The 17,894-nt window shown below is 39.5% G+C and overlaps 1 protein-coding gene across 1 annotated transcript; it reads left to right on the top strand.

Moving 5' to 3' along the window:
* Positions 1 to 95: 95 nt before the first annotated feature.
* slc9a6a (solute carrier family 9 member A6a) lies at positions 96 to 17,655 on the top strand. The gene is made up of 16 exons (XM_082508214.1): positions 96 to 1,247; positions 2,579 to 2,772; positions 3,959 to 4,036; positions 4,235 to 4,311; positions 4,490 to 4,602; positions 5,581 to 5,686; positions 9,322 to 9,463; positions 10,542 to 10,647; positions 10,859 to 10,947; positions 11,312 to 11,425; positions 11,873 to 11,984; positions 12,126 to 12,279; positions 12,614 to 12,644; positions 12,746 to 12,831; positions 13,204 to 13,309; positions 13,602 to 17,655. Exons 1-16 carry the CDS (start codon positions 956 to 958, stop codon positions 13,872 to 13,874), a joined length of 2,073 nt encoding a protein of 690 aa, XP_082364340.1. The 5' UTR covers positions 96 to 955; the 3' UTR covers positions 13,875 to 17,655.
* The last annotated feature ends 239 nt before the right edge of the window (positions 17,656 to 17,894 follow it).

The following is a 17,894-nucleotide window of genomic DNA, read 5'->3' as shown; positions in this document are numbered from 1 at the left end:
TGTTTTCTTAATCTTGGCTGTACAACTCCTATGTCTGAGCATTAAATTACAAATTATAGGCATATTTCAGTTAATAATTAAGTAATTATAATATATATGTGTGCATATTTTTGTACTGCCATGTTATTAAATAAGGACTAACAGTGAAAGTTAGTTAGTTTGTTTTTCAGCGCATGACAGTAAAATATAAAAATTCCGATAATTTGGAACGTCCCACGCGACCATCTGTATCACGAGACTTGTCAATCGTACTTTTAAAAAAACAAAAAAATAACGAATATTCTTTATCCAATATAGTTAAATGTATCTATAAATATTTAAAATTATTATTTGATGTTCGTATCGTTACGCTAAATGGTCTGTCAGTAAAAGAGTAGGAAGGAAGTAGGAAAGAGGAAATACCACAGGAAATATGCGGCTATTTTTTATTTAAAGTTATTCTATTAAGAATTAAACTGTAATTAAACCGTAATCTAAAATAAACGCTAAGTTCGTTATTATATTTGGTTTACTATTATTATTATTATTATTTTTTTTTTAATACGACACAAATCGATAGCCTAAAGGACTGTTGGACTCACTTCCCGGTAAACACGCTATCGTCAAATATTTCATAATAAAAGATTTCGGGGAAAACTATCAGCGCTAATAAGAAGCAAACTTCCAAGAAAACTGCCAGATAGACATTTTTATTTATCTAGAAGGTTTTCTTTTTGCGGTATTAAATTTTTCCACTGGCGTTGATTTTAGCCATCCACGGTACGGTGGTGTGCTTTTAATTTGAAACCTAAAATTACACTTTCTGGAAAAATTACTTTTCCCTTCCGGGCCGGAATTGGTTTCTCTTTTGCTGTCGTCTTTCTGTTGTCCACTCCCCTTCGTTTATGAATAATATTTGCACAAGTTTATTTTTTACCTTCGGCGACGTTGCAGCATTTGGCCGCCGAAAGCCGAAATGGTGTTTAAAGTGACTGTCAGCAGTGCCCGGAGGGCAACAAGGACGCTGTGGCTGCTCGCGCTAGTAAGCCTGCCTGTTTGCATCAGTGTTTGCCGAGCATCATCACCTCAGGAAGACAGTGCCATGGAGAACATCGTTACTGAGAAAAAGGCTGAGGAGAGCCACAGACAAGACAGCGCTGACCTGCTGATCTTTATCCTGCTCCTCACCCTCACCATCCTGACCATCTGGTTGTTCAAACATCGGCGGTTCAGGTTTCTCCACGAAACCGGGCTGGCAATGATTTATGGTAAGATGGTCCATCGTGACAGAGAGACGTCATCCGAGCTGTTACACTCATTGTGTCCTAATAGTTAGATTTTGAACAGACGAATGTCAACACCAGGCTTGATAAGTTCGCCCCTTTTAACACATTTATGCTGCAGGACTGTTCCGGTTTATGTTGTGATTGAGCAAGCGTAATTTAACGACAGTGGACGCCTCTTTTACACTGCTTAATCTTAGAAATTACATCTCAGCACCTAAGCAGTTTCGACAAATACTGTCTTATGAATCCTACTGAATTTTAGTTCTTAAATAACTTGTTTTTGCTTTTGCTTTTTCGTGCAAGTCACAAGTGATTATTTGGACAAATGCCAATCATGAGTGTGTAACTGGACTTTGCTTCCACTTCTGTATATTGAATTTCAGGAGTATTGTTAGAAATCTTCCAACCTGTAGAAGAGGAAGTGGTCGTGCCACCGTAGAATCATTTACATTTTGCCTCACAACCCAGCTGCTTCACATCTAACAGATAATTAATAACTTCTGCTTGGCTGTGCAGAGCTTTTAGAGTCTAGACATTCACAAATTACTCATTTTTAGTTTTTATGAAGGCTCCATAGGGCAGATAGTAACATTATGCTATTATTTTTGCTGTGACATTACTGTCTACTACATGGTTACCAAACCATGCATTACTACCAATAGTAACAGATGTTTGATCTGAGCATTTTAGGTCAAGATCAGATCACAAATCCAAAATTTGATCAAAATAGCTGGAAAGATGATTGTCATCCTGCCTCCATTTTCTCTCCATGAGATATTTAAAGAGTCGGTGATAAAGAAGGGACGGAAAATCACTACAGATATAAATCCCATCTTTTATAAAGAATATGAGTCCTCTGGAAAAAAGGTACAGGATACCAGACATGTTGTGATTTTTGTGTTATTTTGTGTGACATATTCCCCTCGGTTGTCCAAGACAAATTTCTCCCACTGGAGACAATATGGCCTAATCTAATCTAAACTAATTGAAATTCTAATTTGCTGGTACAGTATCTGATAGGGTAATTTATTTTCACATGGATGTGTTAAGACTTTAATTTGAGATCCAGAGCTGTTAGGTACGTGTGTGATGTTCAGAGTAGACCTTTGTTTAAAAATATTTTTTTGTACAAATGAATCCCACTGAAACATTTAATACCATCTGTAGTATCAGGTAGCCTGAAACTACACTCGCCATCCGTTTCTGTGGCGACGTGCCATAAACTGTTAAAAATCCTGTATTAATCAACTCTTCTCTCTCTCCTGTTTTTTTTTTTTTTTTTTTGTCTTTCGTTTTTATGAATTTTTCCCCAGGCTTAATTGTTGGAGTGATTTTGCGTTATGGCATCATTCATGTTCCTCTGGATGTTGGCAACATCACCTTGAATTGCCAGGTCAATGCCAGCCCTGCCACTCTGCTGGTCAATGTAAGCGGCAAGTTCTACGAGTACACATTGAAAGGGGAGATCAGTGGCAACGACATGAAGGATAATGAGATGCTGCGCAAGGTATACTGTGTCGTGTTATTATTTGAATTTGATGTCTACATACAAGCAGTTGTGTTACAGAGATGGGTAATTATTTTCCTAAGGGACTATGTAAAACTGGGACTGTTGTGGAGGACGGTGCCAGTAAATTGAACTCAGTATTAATTTTATCTGTGTATAAGTTATTGGTACAGCCCTCCACAAGAGTCCCAGTTTCTCCTGTATCCCCTTGAGAAGCTTCATTGCCCACCCCTGAGCTGGAGCAATCAGATGATTTAATCATCAGCAAAGACATAATTATCAGTTATTTTACACTGAAATGATAGCAGATGTTTAAATCTGCAAGCACCGATGATCAAAACCAGCTACCCTTCTGATATTTTAAATACAACATAACTAACCAATGCAAGAGAGAAATCATAGGTTAATTTGTAATGGGATTAAATGGTGGTTTTAGTTTTTTGTAAGCTGAATGATTTGTATTTCTCTTTATGTAATACAAATTCTTTATTATCAATATTAAGTAGCTATTTCAATTTTAAAACAATAGCTCTACATCTAGATCAAATCAGTTTGAAGACTATTAAACAGGGCCTGAAATGTTCTGTTAAAATAACTGGCAGAATGCCTTTATTAGTGATACAGAATGTAAAAGAAACCATAAAAGTACTTGTTTTACGGTTGTCATGTGCTGGGGTGTGTTTGTCACTTTGTACTTTGTCAGTTAAACAGCTGCACAATTACATACAAGCAGTATTCTTGACGCTATTCTAACCACCAAACAAGTAAACAATCTGCTGAACAGGTTTAATCTATTTAAGTCATAATCTCATGCTCAGAAATTGAGGATTGTTTTCCAAACATGAATACATCTAATCCATTGTCAGAGATTGAATCCACATACTGATTTTAATGTAGCACTGCTCTAGATTTAGCATCTAAAAATGGCATTAGCCTTAGTGTGTGTATATGTATGTGGCTAGAAGCTGTCCTCGTTCTGTAACATGCCATTTTACTATTATAGTAGTTTTTTTGTTTATTGTCCTGGAAGCTGTGTCATGATGCCCCATATGGGTCATTTTTGATTAACTGATATTTTAGTCAATCCAAAAATGCAACAGCATAGAAAGAAATATTAATGAAAACAACTTGTTAATTTTCTTTTGATGCAGATCTGTAATTTTGTTCTGTGTTTTGTATAACTCAGGTGACCTTTGACCCTGAAGTGTTCTTCAATATTCTTCTACCGCCTATCATCTTCCATGCTGGCTACAGCTTAAAAAGGGTACAGTATATCATATAAAAAGTCAACATTTATTAAATACATATTTTCAGTATGTATTTGGCTCTTAATTAAATAACTTCATGTCCATTTGTGGTCTCTTTATAGACCGCAGGGGTTTACGTATTCATCAAGATGAATAATTTATTTTATAGTATTTATGCATTTGATTGCTGATCTGGTAACTCTTCTGTCTTTCAGAGACATTTTTTTCGGAACATGGGATCCATCCTGGCTTACGCCTTTCTCGGGACAGTCATTTCCTGTTTTATTATTGGGTAAGAGACTTAATTTGCAATTATTACAAAAAATATTTTATTATTAAAAAAAAAAAGCAAAAACATGAAAGCCATTCATCCTTGTGATTTTACAACCCTTGTGCAACTATGCACATTTAAAGTTATTGTTGTTTATGATGTTGGACAAAACCACCTGCTCTTCCTTTTCTTCCATCAGGTTGCTGATGTATGGCTGTGTGACGCTAATGAAGCAGGTGGGCCAGCTGAATGGAGACTTTTTCTTCACGGATTGCCTGTTTTTTGGGGCCATTGTCTCTGCCACAGACCCTGGTACATGTGATTTTTCTCAGATTTAAAAGTTTTCTTCTACTAACTCAAAGCACATTGTTACATATATTAACTAAAGTAGTGTGCAAAAGGCCTTTCTACCACCACACCGCATCCAGTAAAAGTGACATTTTCAGCTGAATGTTTTTATGTTTGTTCAGCACCTTGAGACTGAGCCATGAATAAGTAAAGTAAAAAATGTATGTAATTCAAAGAATGAACCGGTTTTGTGTCGACATTACTTAACAAGGAGTCCACATACTGTTATTCAAAGCCTCATAAGAAATGGTAGGGGAATAGAGATAAAAGTTGAGGCATGCCAACTGGACTGAAATCATTACCAAAAAAGTCTTATTGGGTGATGAATTCAGATTTGAATTTTTTTAAGTTGTAGCCATTGTCAGTCTGTATGGAGGAGGTCAGGAGAGAGGTGCAAAAGTGAGTGAGTCTGATCTGTCTGATTGGCCAGGACTTAATTTTTCAGCATAACATGGATCACAAGCACACTGCCAGTGCTGTACAAGCATACTTGGATAGAAAAACTCACAATAGAACACTGTCATGGATTAACCTCCCCAGAGCCAGAACCTCAACATTATTGAGGCAGTGTGGCATCATCTTTTCAGAGAATTGAACAAAATCAGCCAACATCCAAAAGAAGAGCTTTAAATATCCTTCAGGAAACCTGGAGAAGTATTCTTGAAGACTGTTTAGAGAAAAGACAAGAAGGCTTTGCCTAAGAGAGTTCAAGCTTTAAATAATAAAGTTGGTCTTACCAATTAAAGCTCATTAAAATTGTACAAAATCAGTTTTTTCCCTTATATACCATATTTCCATGTATGTTTGTAGATGTTGCAATAAATTGCTGCACCCATATTCCAAGCAAAATGTAAAGAAATAAAGGTGGCTCAAGACTTTTGCACAACATTGTATAGCAGCGTTTGGAAGTGAATTTTGACGTATGTTCTCTGTGCCTCACAGTGACAGTCCTGGCCATCTTTAATGAGCTGCAGGTGGACGTGGATCTCTACGCATTACTGTTTGGAGAGAGTGTGCTTAACGATGCCGTGGCCGTGGTTCTGTCCTCGTAAGTTGTCTCCCTTTTTTTTCTTTTTTTGTTTCTTTTTTTGTTGATGGACCTGTGACCTTTTACTAACCTGGTATCAGCTCCCAATAACACCTTGTTAAATGTGAAACAGGTTTGTTAAACTAACACTTGACTTGGTTTTTGTCCCCCGCCACATGGAACTGCTGTAATTTCCACAGAATTGTAAATTTAAAGCGCAGGCAGACTGGAGGGGCCCGGCCCTGTGGAGACACTCAGACCGGCCCGTTGAACGGGTGCACTAAGTAGAGCATGGCATTGTGTGCTTTTGCAGTGCCTTGAGATAAACATGACAAATCACTGGCCATTTGTTTTTAAGACTCTGGCTATTCAACCAGAGATGCAGAACATTGCATTATTTATTCTTTTTTTTCTGTTATTGGTTAAATGTTTTTGATGTTATGAGTCAGCTAAGAGCACATTCCTATTTTCTTTGAAGATACTGTGGGAGCCAAGGGAAAGGCAGAAAGCCAGAATGCTTATAGACAAAATGCCTGGTGATTTGTTCTGCGAGTGTGGGGGCTGTGAAGAGAGAGGGTGAACAAATGTTATTTTACTGCGACACTTGGTTCAAATAGCTATTTATTATACAGCTATTTATTCAAAGATCTGAATCTCTTATTTGGAAATAAACGTTTGCCAAGTTCAGCACATTTGAGCACAAAACTACTTCAGCATAATGTTAAAAAATATATATGTGTATATTAGGGGTGCAACAATACTCGTATCGATATTGAACCGTTCGATACAGTGCTTTCGGTTCGGTACGCATATGTATTGAACAATACAAAATTTGTAATTTATTTTATCAACTTTCCTTCTGACGATGCTGTCAGTGAATCTGCGTTCGACTACTCCGCCTAGGCTGCACTGTCGAGCGCAGATCCACTGAGCGCTCAACACAGACAGCATCGTCAGAAGGAAGAGCGCAGGGCAAGCTAGCAAGACAGAAGTTAAGCTCTCCTTGCAACATGGCAAAATGAACCTCCCCCACCCTCATTCAGATCTGGCGTTTGGAATTATTTTGGTTTTCGTATGACCCTGAAGGTAAGCGCGTCATGGACTAAAGTAAAACAGTATGTTGGATGTGCCACGCAATGCTCAATTACATGGGTGGGAACTAGTGTGTTAGCACAGTTAGCTCGTTAACGTGTTGGCCGTCTAGCCCCATGCACGGGGCGATCAGGGGTAGCTCATTAACGGAGATTTGCCGTGTCATAGCGTTAAGGTCATTTCAACGAGATTAACGCTGACAGCACTAGTGGGAACACAACGAATATGACTGCACGTTTACGCTGACATCATCCTAGTGCAAAGACAAGTGGAAGCAGACAAAAGCAACAAGCATGCATGCTACAAACTTTACCCGAGTCGTTTAGACAGCCGTTAGCACATGATTCTCCTTATGGGGACCTGATATGTTTAATATTGTGGCGAGCTCAGACAAGGTGGAGACGGAGGTGTCGTTTGGTCTTGCTTCCCGTGAGCTAGCCAGGGAGCACAGCCGTTTATTGACATCTGCAGAAGAACACTGCCGCTAGCTAACTGCTCAGCGTGGCAAGCGCACAGCAACAACAACAACACACAGGGCGCCCTCTGACCCCGGAAGGACACACCGTCGCAGCGAGAGGGCGTCACCCGTCACTATGGCAACACAAACAAAACATAACTGTACAAACAGAACCCCGAACAGCCCTGACCCGCTACATAGCCCCCACCTAAGGGGTCAGTCGTCCCCGACGACCCGATTACCCCACACAAAGTCCTGCAAATGTCCAGGTGCCTTCTTTTGGCGCACCGGCCGGTCACGACCGGCGGGGGAAAAGTCACTCGGGTCAGAACATGGGGTGCTACCATCATCCCACTTCTGACACGATTGTGGCGAGCTCAGACAAGGAGGAGACGGAGGTGTCGTTTGGTCTTGCTTCCCGTGAGCTAGCCAGGGAGCACAGTCGTTTATTGACATCTGCAGAAGAACACTGCCGCTAGCTAACTGCTCAGCGCGGCAAGCGCACAGCAACAACAACAACACACAGGGCGCCCTCTGACCCCGGAAGGACACACCGTCGCAGCGAGAGGGCGTCACCCGTCACTATGGCAACATAAACAAAACATAACTGTACAAACAGAACCCCGAACAGCCCTGACCCGCTACAATATGCTGCTGAGAATATAGCCCAGAAGAAGCGTATAGTATAGCTTTTATTTTGGAAAGAGCCATTTCTCTGTAATAAACTCTCTTTTCCAAAGATGAGTGATTCCTCAATCAGATACAGGGCTCGCAAAATCGCTAGCCCGACGTCCTGGGGCTAGCGATTTTTCCAGTCGGGCTACCAAAATCTATCTCTGCCCTGCCCGTCGGGCTATCATAGGAAGGAAAAATATATGTCAATGCTTTTGCATTCTTTCGGAAATGTAGCTGGGTAATTATGTCATTGGCATCGATGAGCCACTGTCAATATGTGACATATTGAAATCGCGTTTGAATTTGCGCTTGTTTTTTGCTTTCACTTTGCAATCGCGCGAACTGTGTATAGAGAGCGACAGCACTGATCTGTGAGTGATGATAATTTGCGCACCAATTCCTCTGACATCGTCTTATTAATCGTTAGCTTACTATGCAAACATGACAAGTGAAATCTCCCGCAGCTTAAACATGTGAGAGGTTGATCGCCTTTTATATGGACGCAAACGCGCGTTGCAACTTCTTATCTGGTGTGCGTCTTTTATTTTGACAGCGAATGCGGACCACTTATGTGCACCTGTGTAAATAACATAATGTTCTGCCGGGTGTGTTGTTGGTTTTCTCTCGATTTCTGAGTCGACAAGCGCCTTTGTTACTGGGACCAGTCATTTTAAGAAAGGCCCCCATTAGAACCCATGAGAAATGCAAGAAATGCATTGCTCAGTCTGCAATATGTTTCCCAGAACAAACACCAATTGCAAATAACATACTAAAAACAAACCTGAAAATCTGTTTAAAACAGCGTACTATGTTGCAAAGAGTGAACTACCACTGGCACAATTTAGCAGTCTTTGCAAACTTCAAAAAGCAAATGTCCTAGTTCTTGGTTCCACTTGCCTCTTACCCGTGACTTCAGTGGAAATTTCAAATTCAGGAGCTGACACAGACTGATCCATGTCCTACACAGTTCTTACAAGTTCATAGAAATTTCTGTTCAATTAGAACCAAGTATTTGAGTTGATGATTGTAATTTTTATACAATGTTGTAATTTGTTTTTCAACAATTTTTTGATTAATGTTTTGTTTCCTTTACAATATTATACTTTAATGTATAATATTGTAAAGGAAACAAAACATCAATCAAAAAATTGCTCTCTTTTTTTATTCGGGCTACTTAAATTTATTTTGGGCTACCAAAAACTGAAGAGTCCCTGCCCGAAGGGCTACCAGGGATTTTGAAATTTTGAGAGCCCTGAGAGATATTTATTTTTTTAATTACTTTTGTTTCAGCAACATTAAATTTAAATTTACACTACCCTGTGTTGTGGTGACTAATGCAGGCATTAACTTGTATATGGTACACTTATAAATATTTGCCCTGCCATTGCATAAATACTTGCCATTAAATGTTTGTATTTTGTGTTCATATCAGCTCTATAGTAGCATATCAACCAGAAGGAGACAACAGCCACACCTTTGAGGTTATGGCGATGTTGAAGTCTTTTGGGATTTTCCTGGGAGTTTTCAGCGGCTCATTTGCACTAGGAGTCGCCACTGGAATCGTCACCGCTCTCATATCTTTTTTCGTTTGTTTGGTTGTAGCATTTATTTAGATAAGTTACATGTTGTTGTAGCAGTGCTTAAACAGCAAACAGACTCTTAATGAGCATACGCACATGTGCCATAAATATCAAGAAACTCCTAATAGTGTATTTCGTTCAAACCAAGTACATAAAAAGTGCAATCAAATTCAGTTCCAAAATACAAAAAGGGACATGAAGGTTCTTTCAATTTATTTTGGCATTTTAAACTCAACCTGTAAAGTTTTTGTTCAGACCGGACCTTTGTCCTTTGGAATAAAGCATCAATATTTTATCACTTCATTCTGTTTGTTCCCTTGCTAAAGTTAGCGTATGAATTTTGTGTCACAGCCAAAGACTTGTTTTATAAGGTCACAGTCACCATTAACCAAAGAAATTTATTCTCGTGTCCATTTTATTAAGGACATAAAGGGGAAGATTTAACTACACCAAAGCCTTAGTGTTAGCTGGCCAGCATCTATGTCATTTTTTTTACATTCTGAGCGGGGCTACATGAATGTTTTTGTGATAGTCTACGTCAGGGTAGGGGAACTCCAGACCTCAAGGGCCAGTGTCCTGCAGGTTTTAGATATCACCCTGGGTCAACACACCTGAATCAAATGACTAGTTCATTACCAGAAGTCTGGGAGGAGGAATTTAGCCATTTAAATCAGCTGTGTTGGCTCAAGGACACAGCCTGCAGGACACCGGCCCTCGAGGCCTGGAGTTCTCCACCCATGTTTTCAATTCTAAAATGGTTAGCTTCTTAACACTGAAACATTATCATCAGTATCTCAGTTATACCATGCACTAAATTAGTTTGTGTGAAATACTATATGAAAATGTAGAATAAATGCAAAAAAAGCTGATTAAAATGATTGTGTAACGTTATTCTGACATTAACCTCATTAGAAGCCAACAGTTTCAGACTTCAAATGGAAAGCAGAACTTTATTGGTTCTCTTATTTGTTTTTTTTAATGTCTTAGAATTGAATTATTTGTAAAAAGGTCAACATGAATGGATTTAGCAATATCTGAGTATGTCGTTAAATTCTTTGACTGTGGTGTCCACGTGACTAAATTTACCAAGCTGCGAGACTTCCAGCTGTTGGAAACAGCTCTGTTCTTTCTCATGTCATGGAGCACATTCTTACTGGCTGAGGCTTGTGGTTTCACAGGTAACACACACACAGATCCACACATTCTACGTGTATGGCATACTGTAATTACCAGAATATCAAAAACAAAAAATGAGATTAGTAATTTAGATAATACCGTAATAGTAATTGTGTCCAGCTGGAAGCTTTATGCATCAGAGCATATAGAAATCAGTGCGTATTGATCCCATCTTTATTCTGTGTGTCTCCGTCCCCCTTTGGTGTGCTGCAGGTGTGGTAGCAGTACTCTTCTGTGGAATCACTCAGGCCCATTACACCTACAACAATCTGTCTCCTGAGTCTCAGGACAGAACCAAACAGGTCACTACTTATTCAGTTCTTTTTTTAGATGCTTTAAGTATTGCGTTTTCCTTGTTTTGTTTTGTTTTATGGTGAAGTAGGGTGATGGAGACTCAAAATTAAACAAAAACTGCAGATTGCTTTATCAGTTATCTGCTATTGTAGGTTTGTTGAACAGGTAAAGACACAAAAATCAAAACTTTTCTATGTCTTTATGACATAGCGAATAAAAAAGCGGCATTTTAAGTTTAATTACAATCACAGTCATGCAATCCAAGTTTAACAGCATTTATTGGAAACTCTAGCTTTTTCTTTTATTGTATACATCTATCTATACTTGGATATCAGCTGTCATGTAAAGCATGCTGTTTCTTTTCTTTTGCAGCTGTTTGAACTTTTAAATTTCCTGGCAGAGAACTTCATTTTCTCCTACATGGGATTGACCCTTTTCACGTTCCAAAACCATGTCTTCAATCCGATGTTCATCGTTGGAGCTTTTGTATCTTTTTACATGGCCCTGCCAAGTTCACATAAGCCATGTTAATCCTTGGCTTGAAGCATTATCTACAGCAGTGGGAGACAGATGGAAAGGTGACCATGCAAGGAGTAGCGAGAGTGCAGGCAGATGAGTTTATATAGCATCACAGTGGACAAGACAGGTGAAGAAGAGAGTGTAGGCAGGGTGGAGTGGCTGGAGACTAGCGTCCAGGGTGATTTGAGACAGAAGGATAGACCGATCTCAGAGGAGGTTAATGGATGACGTGAAGGAGGACATGCAGAGGGTTGGTATAACAGAAGAAAATGCTAGGGATAGGGTAAGATTGAGGCAGATGATTCACTCCCTAAAGGGAACAAAAGAAGTTTATTACAACTAACCACCAAGTAGTAAATAGGCAGGAGACAGCACACCTCATTTGCTTTTGTCCTTAACCATGTTCTTACCCAGGTAGCATTATTCATAGGAAGAGCCGCTAACATTTACCCTCTCTCCTTCCTTCTTAATCTGGGACGACGCAACAAGATCAGATCCAACTTCCAGCACATGATGATGTTTGCAGGTTAGTGGTGTACGGATAAGGATGTTTATTATGTGCCGTCTTAAGCAAAGCGCTTTCCTTTATTAACAGAGTGAAATATAACCAACAGAGATGCTTATTATCTCATCTTGTATACAACATTCTCCATGCTCTGCTTTTTAGGCCTGCGAGGTGCAATGACCTTTGCACTGTCCATCAGGGACACTGCAACATATGCTCGTCAGATGATGTTTTCCACCACTCTGCTCGTGGTCTTCTTCACTGTATGGATTTGTGGGGGTGGTACCACTCAGATGCTGTCCTGCCAGCGCATACGGTATGCCTATCCTTCCTCTGCAAAGTCCAGACTGGATTTGCAGTTAGCATTTGTTTTAACAGTGGGGAAATTTCACAAATAAGTCTGATGCTTGTCTATAAATATTTTGACTTTATGATGCCGGGTGTTTAACTCATCTAGTTATCCTGTCAGGCAAGTATTCGAACAATTATTGAACGTCTTGAAGAATGTGCTGCTCTGTCTTGTCTTTTTTTAATAAGCAGATTTCCTGCTGGTGAACTTGTAAAACGGGGGAAACATGCTTCACAGCACTGTTCTGCTCTGACAGCTTACGACTGCAGCTGATTTACATGTGTTTCTTTTTCTTTAACAGTGTGGGAGTGGACTCGGATCAAGATAACTCTGTGAGTGTGGCACTTATAAACGTGTTGTAGTTATGTAATTGGTGGAAAGTAACTGTAAAGGAAACCAAGACACCTAAACAGTGTTGTCTGTCTTTGTCCAGATGAGTGTTGGTGAAGGTTCAGAGAGAAGGAGCACCAAACAAGAAAGTGCCTGGCTTTTCAGAATTTGGTACAACTTCGACCACAAGTATCCTTTGCTTAATTAGTGTTATTAATATCAAGAAATAATTTTCAAATAAACCATACATGTAGTGTTTTGAATATGTGATAACTCATTAATGACTTCACTTCAACTTACCAGCAGCAGAGGGAGCCCCACTTACAGACTTAACTTCACATTAGGTCATCTTTTGGCTCTGAAATATGAAGGTCAGACTGTTCTATGCATTTAAAATAAATTACCTTATGAAATTACTTTAATTTGGAACATTTTCTTCTGAGGACTGGGATTCATTAAGCATTCATCACACCGTACCAGGAGCTTTCTTTTTGTGTCTAATAGCGGTCTTTTAGTGCTTATTTCACGCGCATTATGTCCTTGACTCGAGCCTCCCTCCAGCTACCTGAAGCCCATCCTGACTCACAGCGGCCCCCCTCTCACAGCCACGCTGCCTCCCTGCTGCGGCCCCCTCGCTCGCTTCCTCACCAGCCCTCAGGCCTTTGAGGTCAGACGCTGGTTTATACAAGAGCTATTTCTGACTGAACTGTGTTGTTTTTTTGTTTTTTTTTAATCCCATATTACCAGATGGAAAACGGTCATGAATCAACGGTTCAGTTTTCATTTTCAATTTTCATTGTCTCATTGGATGGATAAGGAAACGCAAAGCATGGGACAAAATTATAATTGTATTGGTTGAACACAATTTCATCCAATAGCTATGGAGTGCTAAAGTCACATCCTTTTTCCCCCAAATTTGTTGTGTTTCTTTGAACAATTTGTGTTTCTTCTTCCTGCAGAACGAATGCCAGCTGAAGGATGACGACTCTGACCTCATCCTGAGAGACGGTGACATCAACCTGACATATGGCGACATCACAGTCAGTACAGACGCCAGTGGCGCCCACACTAGCGGCGGCCCGGCCTTTGCTGGCGCTGCCACCTCTGATGACTTGGACAGAGAGTTAGCATACGGAGATCACGAGCTGGTGATGAGAGGCACGCGCCTGGTGCTGCCCATGGACGACTCGGAGCCGCCCTTCACAGAGCCCCACCACCGCATGCGGATGTGAAAGTAGTCTTTGAATACAGACCCAGACAACCGTCCGACGCACCCTGACCCGAGCCATTGAGCAAAAGACCAGTACCTGAGTCTCCTCCTATCACCTCTCTCTGCTTTTTTTCCCTTTTCTCTAGCACTTTTGTTCCATCCTTCTTGCCACATTTTCTCACATATTCTATGGGGCAAATCATCGTCTCTACCTCATTGTCTTTCTGCTTATTTCCACACCTTTCTGCCATTACTGTAATATAGTCATATTTATTTGCAGTTTTTTTTCTTCATAAATCAGTTTTAAATCATTTCAGCTTAAATTTCTGTGTCACCTTACTGTAGCATTGCACAGAGATCTAGCAGCATGTGTCAGTGTGTAAATGCAACCACTAGCTAACTTGTCGGTGTAAAGTATATCCCAAGAGTACTATAACTTTTATATGCATGCTGAGGATGCTAGTTGTTTTCTTAGTTTGGGAGATTGAGGGCTTTTGTGTTGAATGTTGCTGCCTTCTCTCTGTGGGTCAGAGGCAAGCTGACCCAGTGGACAACGTTACTGTAAATTTGGTTACAATCAAGTGCCTGGGAATTGTAGTTTTTGGCAGCCCAGTACTGGATTAGTTCTGTTAAGCAGAGCTGATTCAATATGGTCAGTCATTCACTTTTCCATTGTTAAAAAAAAAAGATAAAAAAATGCTCAACATAAAACAAAGACCTCTGTCCATAAGGTAGCAATATACTTAGTGCGTGTTTGGGCTGTCAGTCTGTGTGCTATTTGCTTGTAAATAGTGTGTAACAATGTGATGCCAGTGTTGCAGTGTAACCAGGCAGTGAACATGTGGATCTCTCCCAATGACCTTTGACTGTGACATAGAGGGAGACTTTACACCTTATTTTAGAGGCTGCTGTCGTTCATGGCAGGACGAAGGGCTGTTGTTTCGAGATCCAAATGAGATGAGGCGAGAACGCTTAGTGCCATTTCTGTCCTGCATTTTTACATTTTATGAAATCTGAATGCAGATGACCTTAAAGTGTTTTGTATTCTTTTTGCAACAGAGGTTTGTGAGCTGAATCACCTTTTTCATATCCATTTTCTAGTCTATATTTTCTCATTCAATGAACCTGAACAACACATCTAGATACATGAATCTGAGACTAAATTATCTGCTACAGTGGTATTAAGAGCGTACAACTGATATTGTGCTTAATGAGAACTATCTATCTGCTTTTGGTAGGGCTGCGAACAGCAATTCATTCATCTGCCAGCAGTTGTTTAATAAATTATTTGGTGTAAAAAAAATTTAAAAAAAATGAGAGTAGTGAACAATGCGCATCAGAGTTGCACAGACCTTAAAGAGTGTTTCAGGAAAAAATATGATTTAGGTAAAGTTTTTATTCATGAAGATCAATGTGATGTGAGTTGCCCATTTTTTTTGAATAATGAGCTGTAAAGATTAAAGATATCTGCCTTCTGTCAAATATAACCAAACACAATTCTAGTCTTGTGGTGTCCAAAACATCGAGAAACACAGAAATGCTCCTTTTACATCATTACTTGAAATTAAATCTACAAACTGTCTTTGAGCTGTTTAATTTAGGATGTATTTTAATTAAACTACATCCAGGCACGAGCCTCTAGTAACAGGTAAATGCACTCCTCCTTTAGTTAAGTACATGAAACTGTCCACAATGCAGTTTTCTTTTTTAAAGCTGGTCATGATTTCCAGAAAGAGACGTGCTTCTGAGTTTTGAGCAGTTTAGTTTCATTATATAAGAGAGAAGGTGCACCTCTCTAAATCTGGGCTACTGACACCCCAAAAAGTCGAGGTGTCACTACAAGCCAGAAGAAAAACTATAATTATTTGATTTTTTTTCTTTTTTTTGGACAAATTACATCTTTCTACTTATTTCATTTGTGTTTTTTTTTTGTCTGATTATCTGATTAAAAATGTAACGCAAGTCTTCAGAATCTGTAGATAACATTACCTTTGTTCAACAGCACGACTTAGATCATTCATTTGGTATTAAAATGAATGCGGTACAATTATTTTATTTACTGGCAGAACAGTTAATCAATCAACCGTTGCAGCTGTGAATTTATCGATTGTGTTGTATGAAATTATTTTCAAAAGACAAGCCCACAGGATTAATCAGTCCGTCCACATGTCAGCAGATATTTTCAGTGGCACTGTGGTAGTTTGTTATTATGCAGACTGCCAGAACAGAGCAACAATAGCTGTTTAAATGCTGGATGTTTCTGTCTGCTGTACACAGTAGAGTTTTTGATGTGTAATGGTTGACCATGAACACAGAGGCACATAAAGAGAAACATGCAGTGTATCAAAGGTACTCCTGGCCGGATGTGTTACATTTGACTTTGTAGCCTTGTGTCAGTGTTCGCTGTTGGGGCTATTTCAGTGCGTGGACAAGAAGAACGGAAGGTGTCGTCAGCTCCTTTGGGTGCGGAGTACAGCAGCTGTTAATGTGAGTTTAACAGGAAGTGTTGATAGCACATCACCGTGGCAACACTGTGTTGATGCAGACTGAAGCTAGACAACATTTGGTGACTTGAAGCAATCATGGCGTTTTTTCTTTTTCTTTTCTTTTTTTTCTCAAAGTTGTTGTTTTGGCCTCCTAGTGATCCAAAGAGAAAAAATACTGTGTGTATGCAAAATGGATCTTTGAGGAGGATGATGTGGTTAAAGAGTGAGAAGAAGGGGTGACTGGGGGGCTTGTTAGGCTCTTGTTGTTGAGCGTTCATGTGTTGGGATGATACGGAGGTACAAGGAAGAGAAGGCATGCTAGATATCGCTTTTCCTTCCACAGTTATCTTCTGCTGTGCAGGAACTTCTTATTTCTTCTTTTTTTATCAGTTATGTCTCTAAACTCCACATTTTCTAATATGATTTGTTGATCTCACAGTTTTGTTTTGTTTTGTTTTTTATATGTGTAAGTGTGTTTCTGAATTTTTTTTTTTTTTTCTGAAAAAGGGACACAGTGAATAAAAAAGAATGATTTGCACTTATTACAAATGTTGCGCTGTTCTATTCTGTTTATTTTTTTTCTACTCTTGTTTTTATCTTAGTTACTTTTATATTACTTACACTGAAAGGTTGTGGGATTTGCAAATTCATGTCAGTGAATTCATCTTAAGTTGTTTTCTGTGCTACTTTATGAAGGAATATTCCCACATTGCTCCATCTTATTGCTTCGCCATTCAGGTACTTTGTATGTAAGTTGCTGCTTGAATGCCGTTGCCATGACTTGTGCACAGGCATGATTCATTTATCCTCTGCTGTTATGGACTCTTTGGCGTAGTGGGAACCAAAAGTGAAAAATTATACAAGGAATATTGTGATCCACTGTTCTTTGAGACATTAAAAGATGTGAAATCTGCAAAAAGTAAAAGAGGTTTTGGTGTTTTCCTACTGCTCTGCCAGTACGTGTTCTGTCTCTGCTCTCTGAATGGTGACCTGTGATATGCTTTGATCATTGGAAATCTTGTCTGAAGTAGCTGACCAAAGAAGCCTGCTGTGCTCCGTGTTCTCAGACAGTCCACTCTATCTTTCTACCGCAAACTCTCTGTGTGTGAATGTGTCTGTGTGTGTGTGTGTCACTGCCTGCATGTGGATGAGGATTTGAATGTGTGGGTATATGTGCAAGAGAGAGACAGGAGAGAGGCATTGTGATCTCTCCTGTCTGTGTTGCAGGTACTGACTGTTTACATCTGTGTAAATATACTCTCACCTGTTCATTTGCGTGCAACGGTCAATAAACAGAAGCCTGTGCTTTTGATTAAAGCCCTCACTGTAATGGCCTCCTCTTTTACTGTTCATTTATTTATTGTGGATGTCTGGGCTTTAAAAGAATGAAGCCGTGAACTCTTGAGATCATCCCATCCTGAGAAACATGAAATGAGTTTAGTGCCAGAAGTGATTTCATTTGAGTTGAATGAATCAGAGAAGGGATTTTCTTACAGTGTAATAATCGGTTTATAATATTAATTACGTTAGAAGTCTGACAGGTAGTCTGAGCTGGC

The sequence above is a fragment of the Aulonocara stuartgranti genome, assembly GCF_965226115.1.
Source record: "Aulonocara stuartgranti genome assembly, chromosome: 2".
Lineage (NCBI taxonomy): Eukaryota > Metazoa > Chordata > Actinopteri > Cichliformes > Cichlidae > Aulonocara > Aulonocara stuartgranti.
The sequence above is the reverse complement of the archived record's forward strand: the minus strand, read 5'-3'. Positions and strand labels throughout refer to the sequence as shown.

Bases quoted from the DNA above. Each gene is read 5' to 3' on its own strand.
- slc9a6a (XM_082508214.1), top strand. From the start codon at position 956: ATGGTGTTTAAAGTGACTGTCAGCAGTGCCCGGAGGGCAACAAGGACG. The intron at 1,248-2,578 runs GTAAGATGGTCC...ATTTTTCCCCAG, and splicing joins CGGGCTGGCAATGATTTATG to GCTTAATTGTTGGAGTGATT. The intron at 12,832-13,203 runs GTATCCTTTGCT...GCCTCCCTCCAG, and splicing joins TGGTACAACTTCGACCACAA to CTACCTGAAGCCCATCCTGA.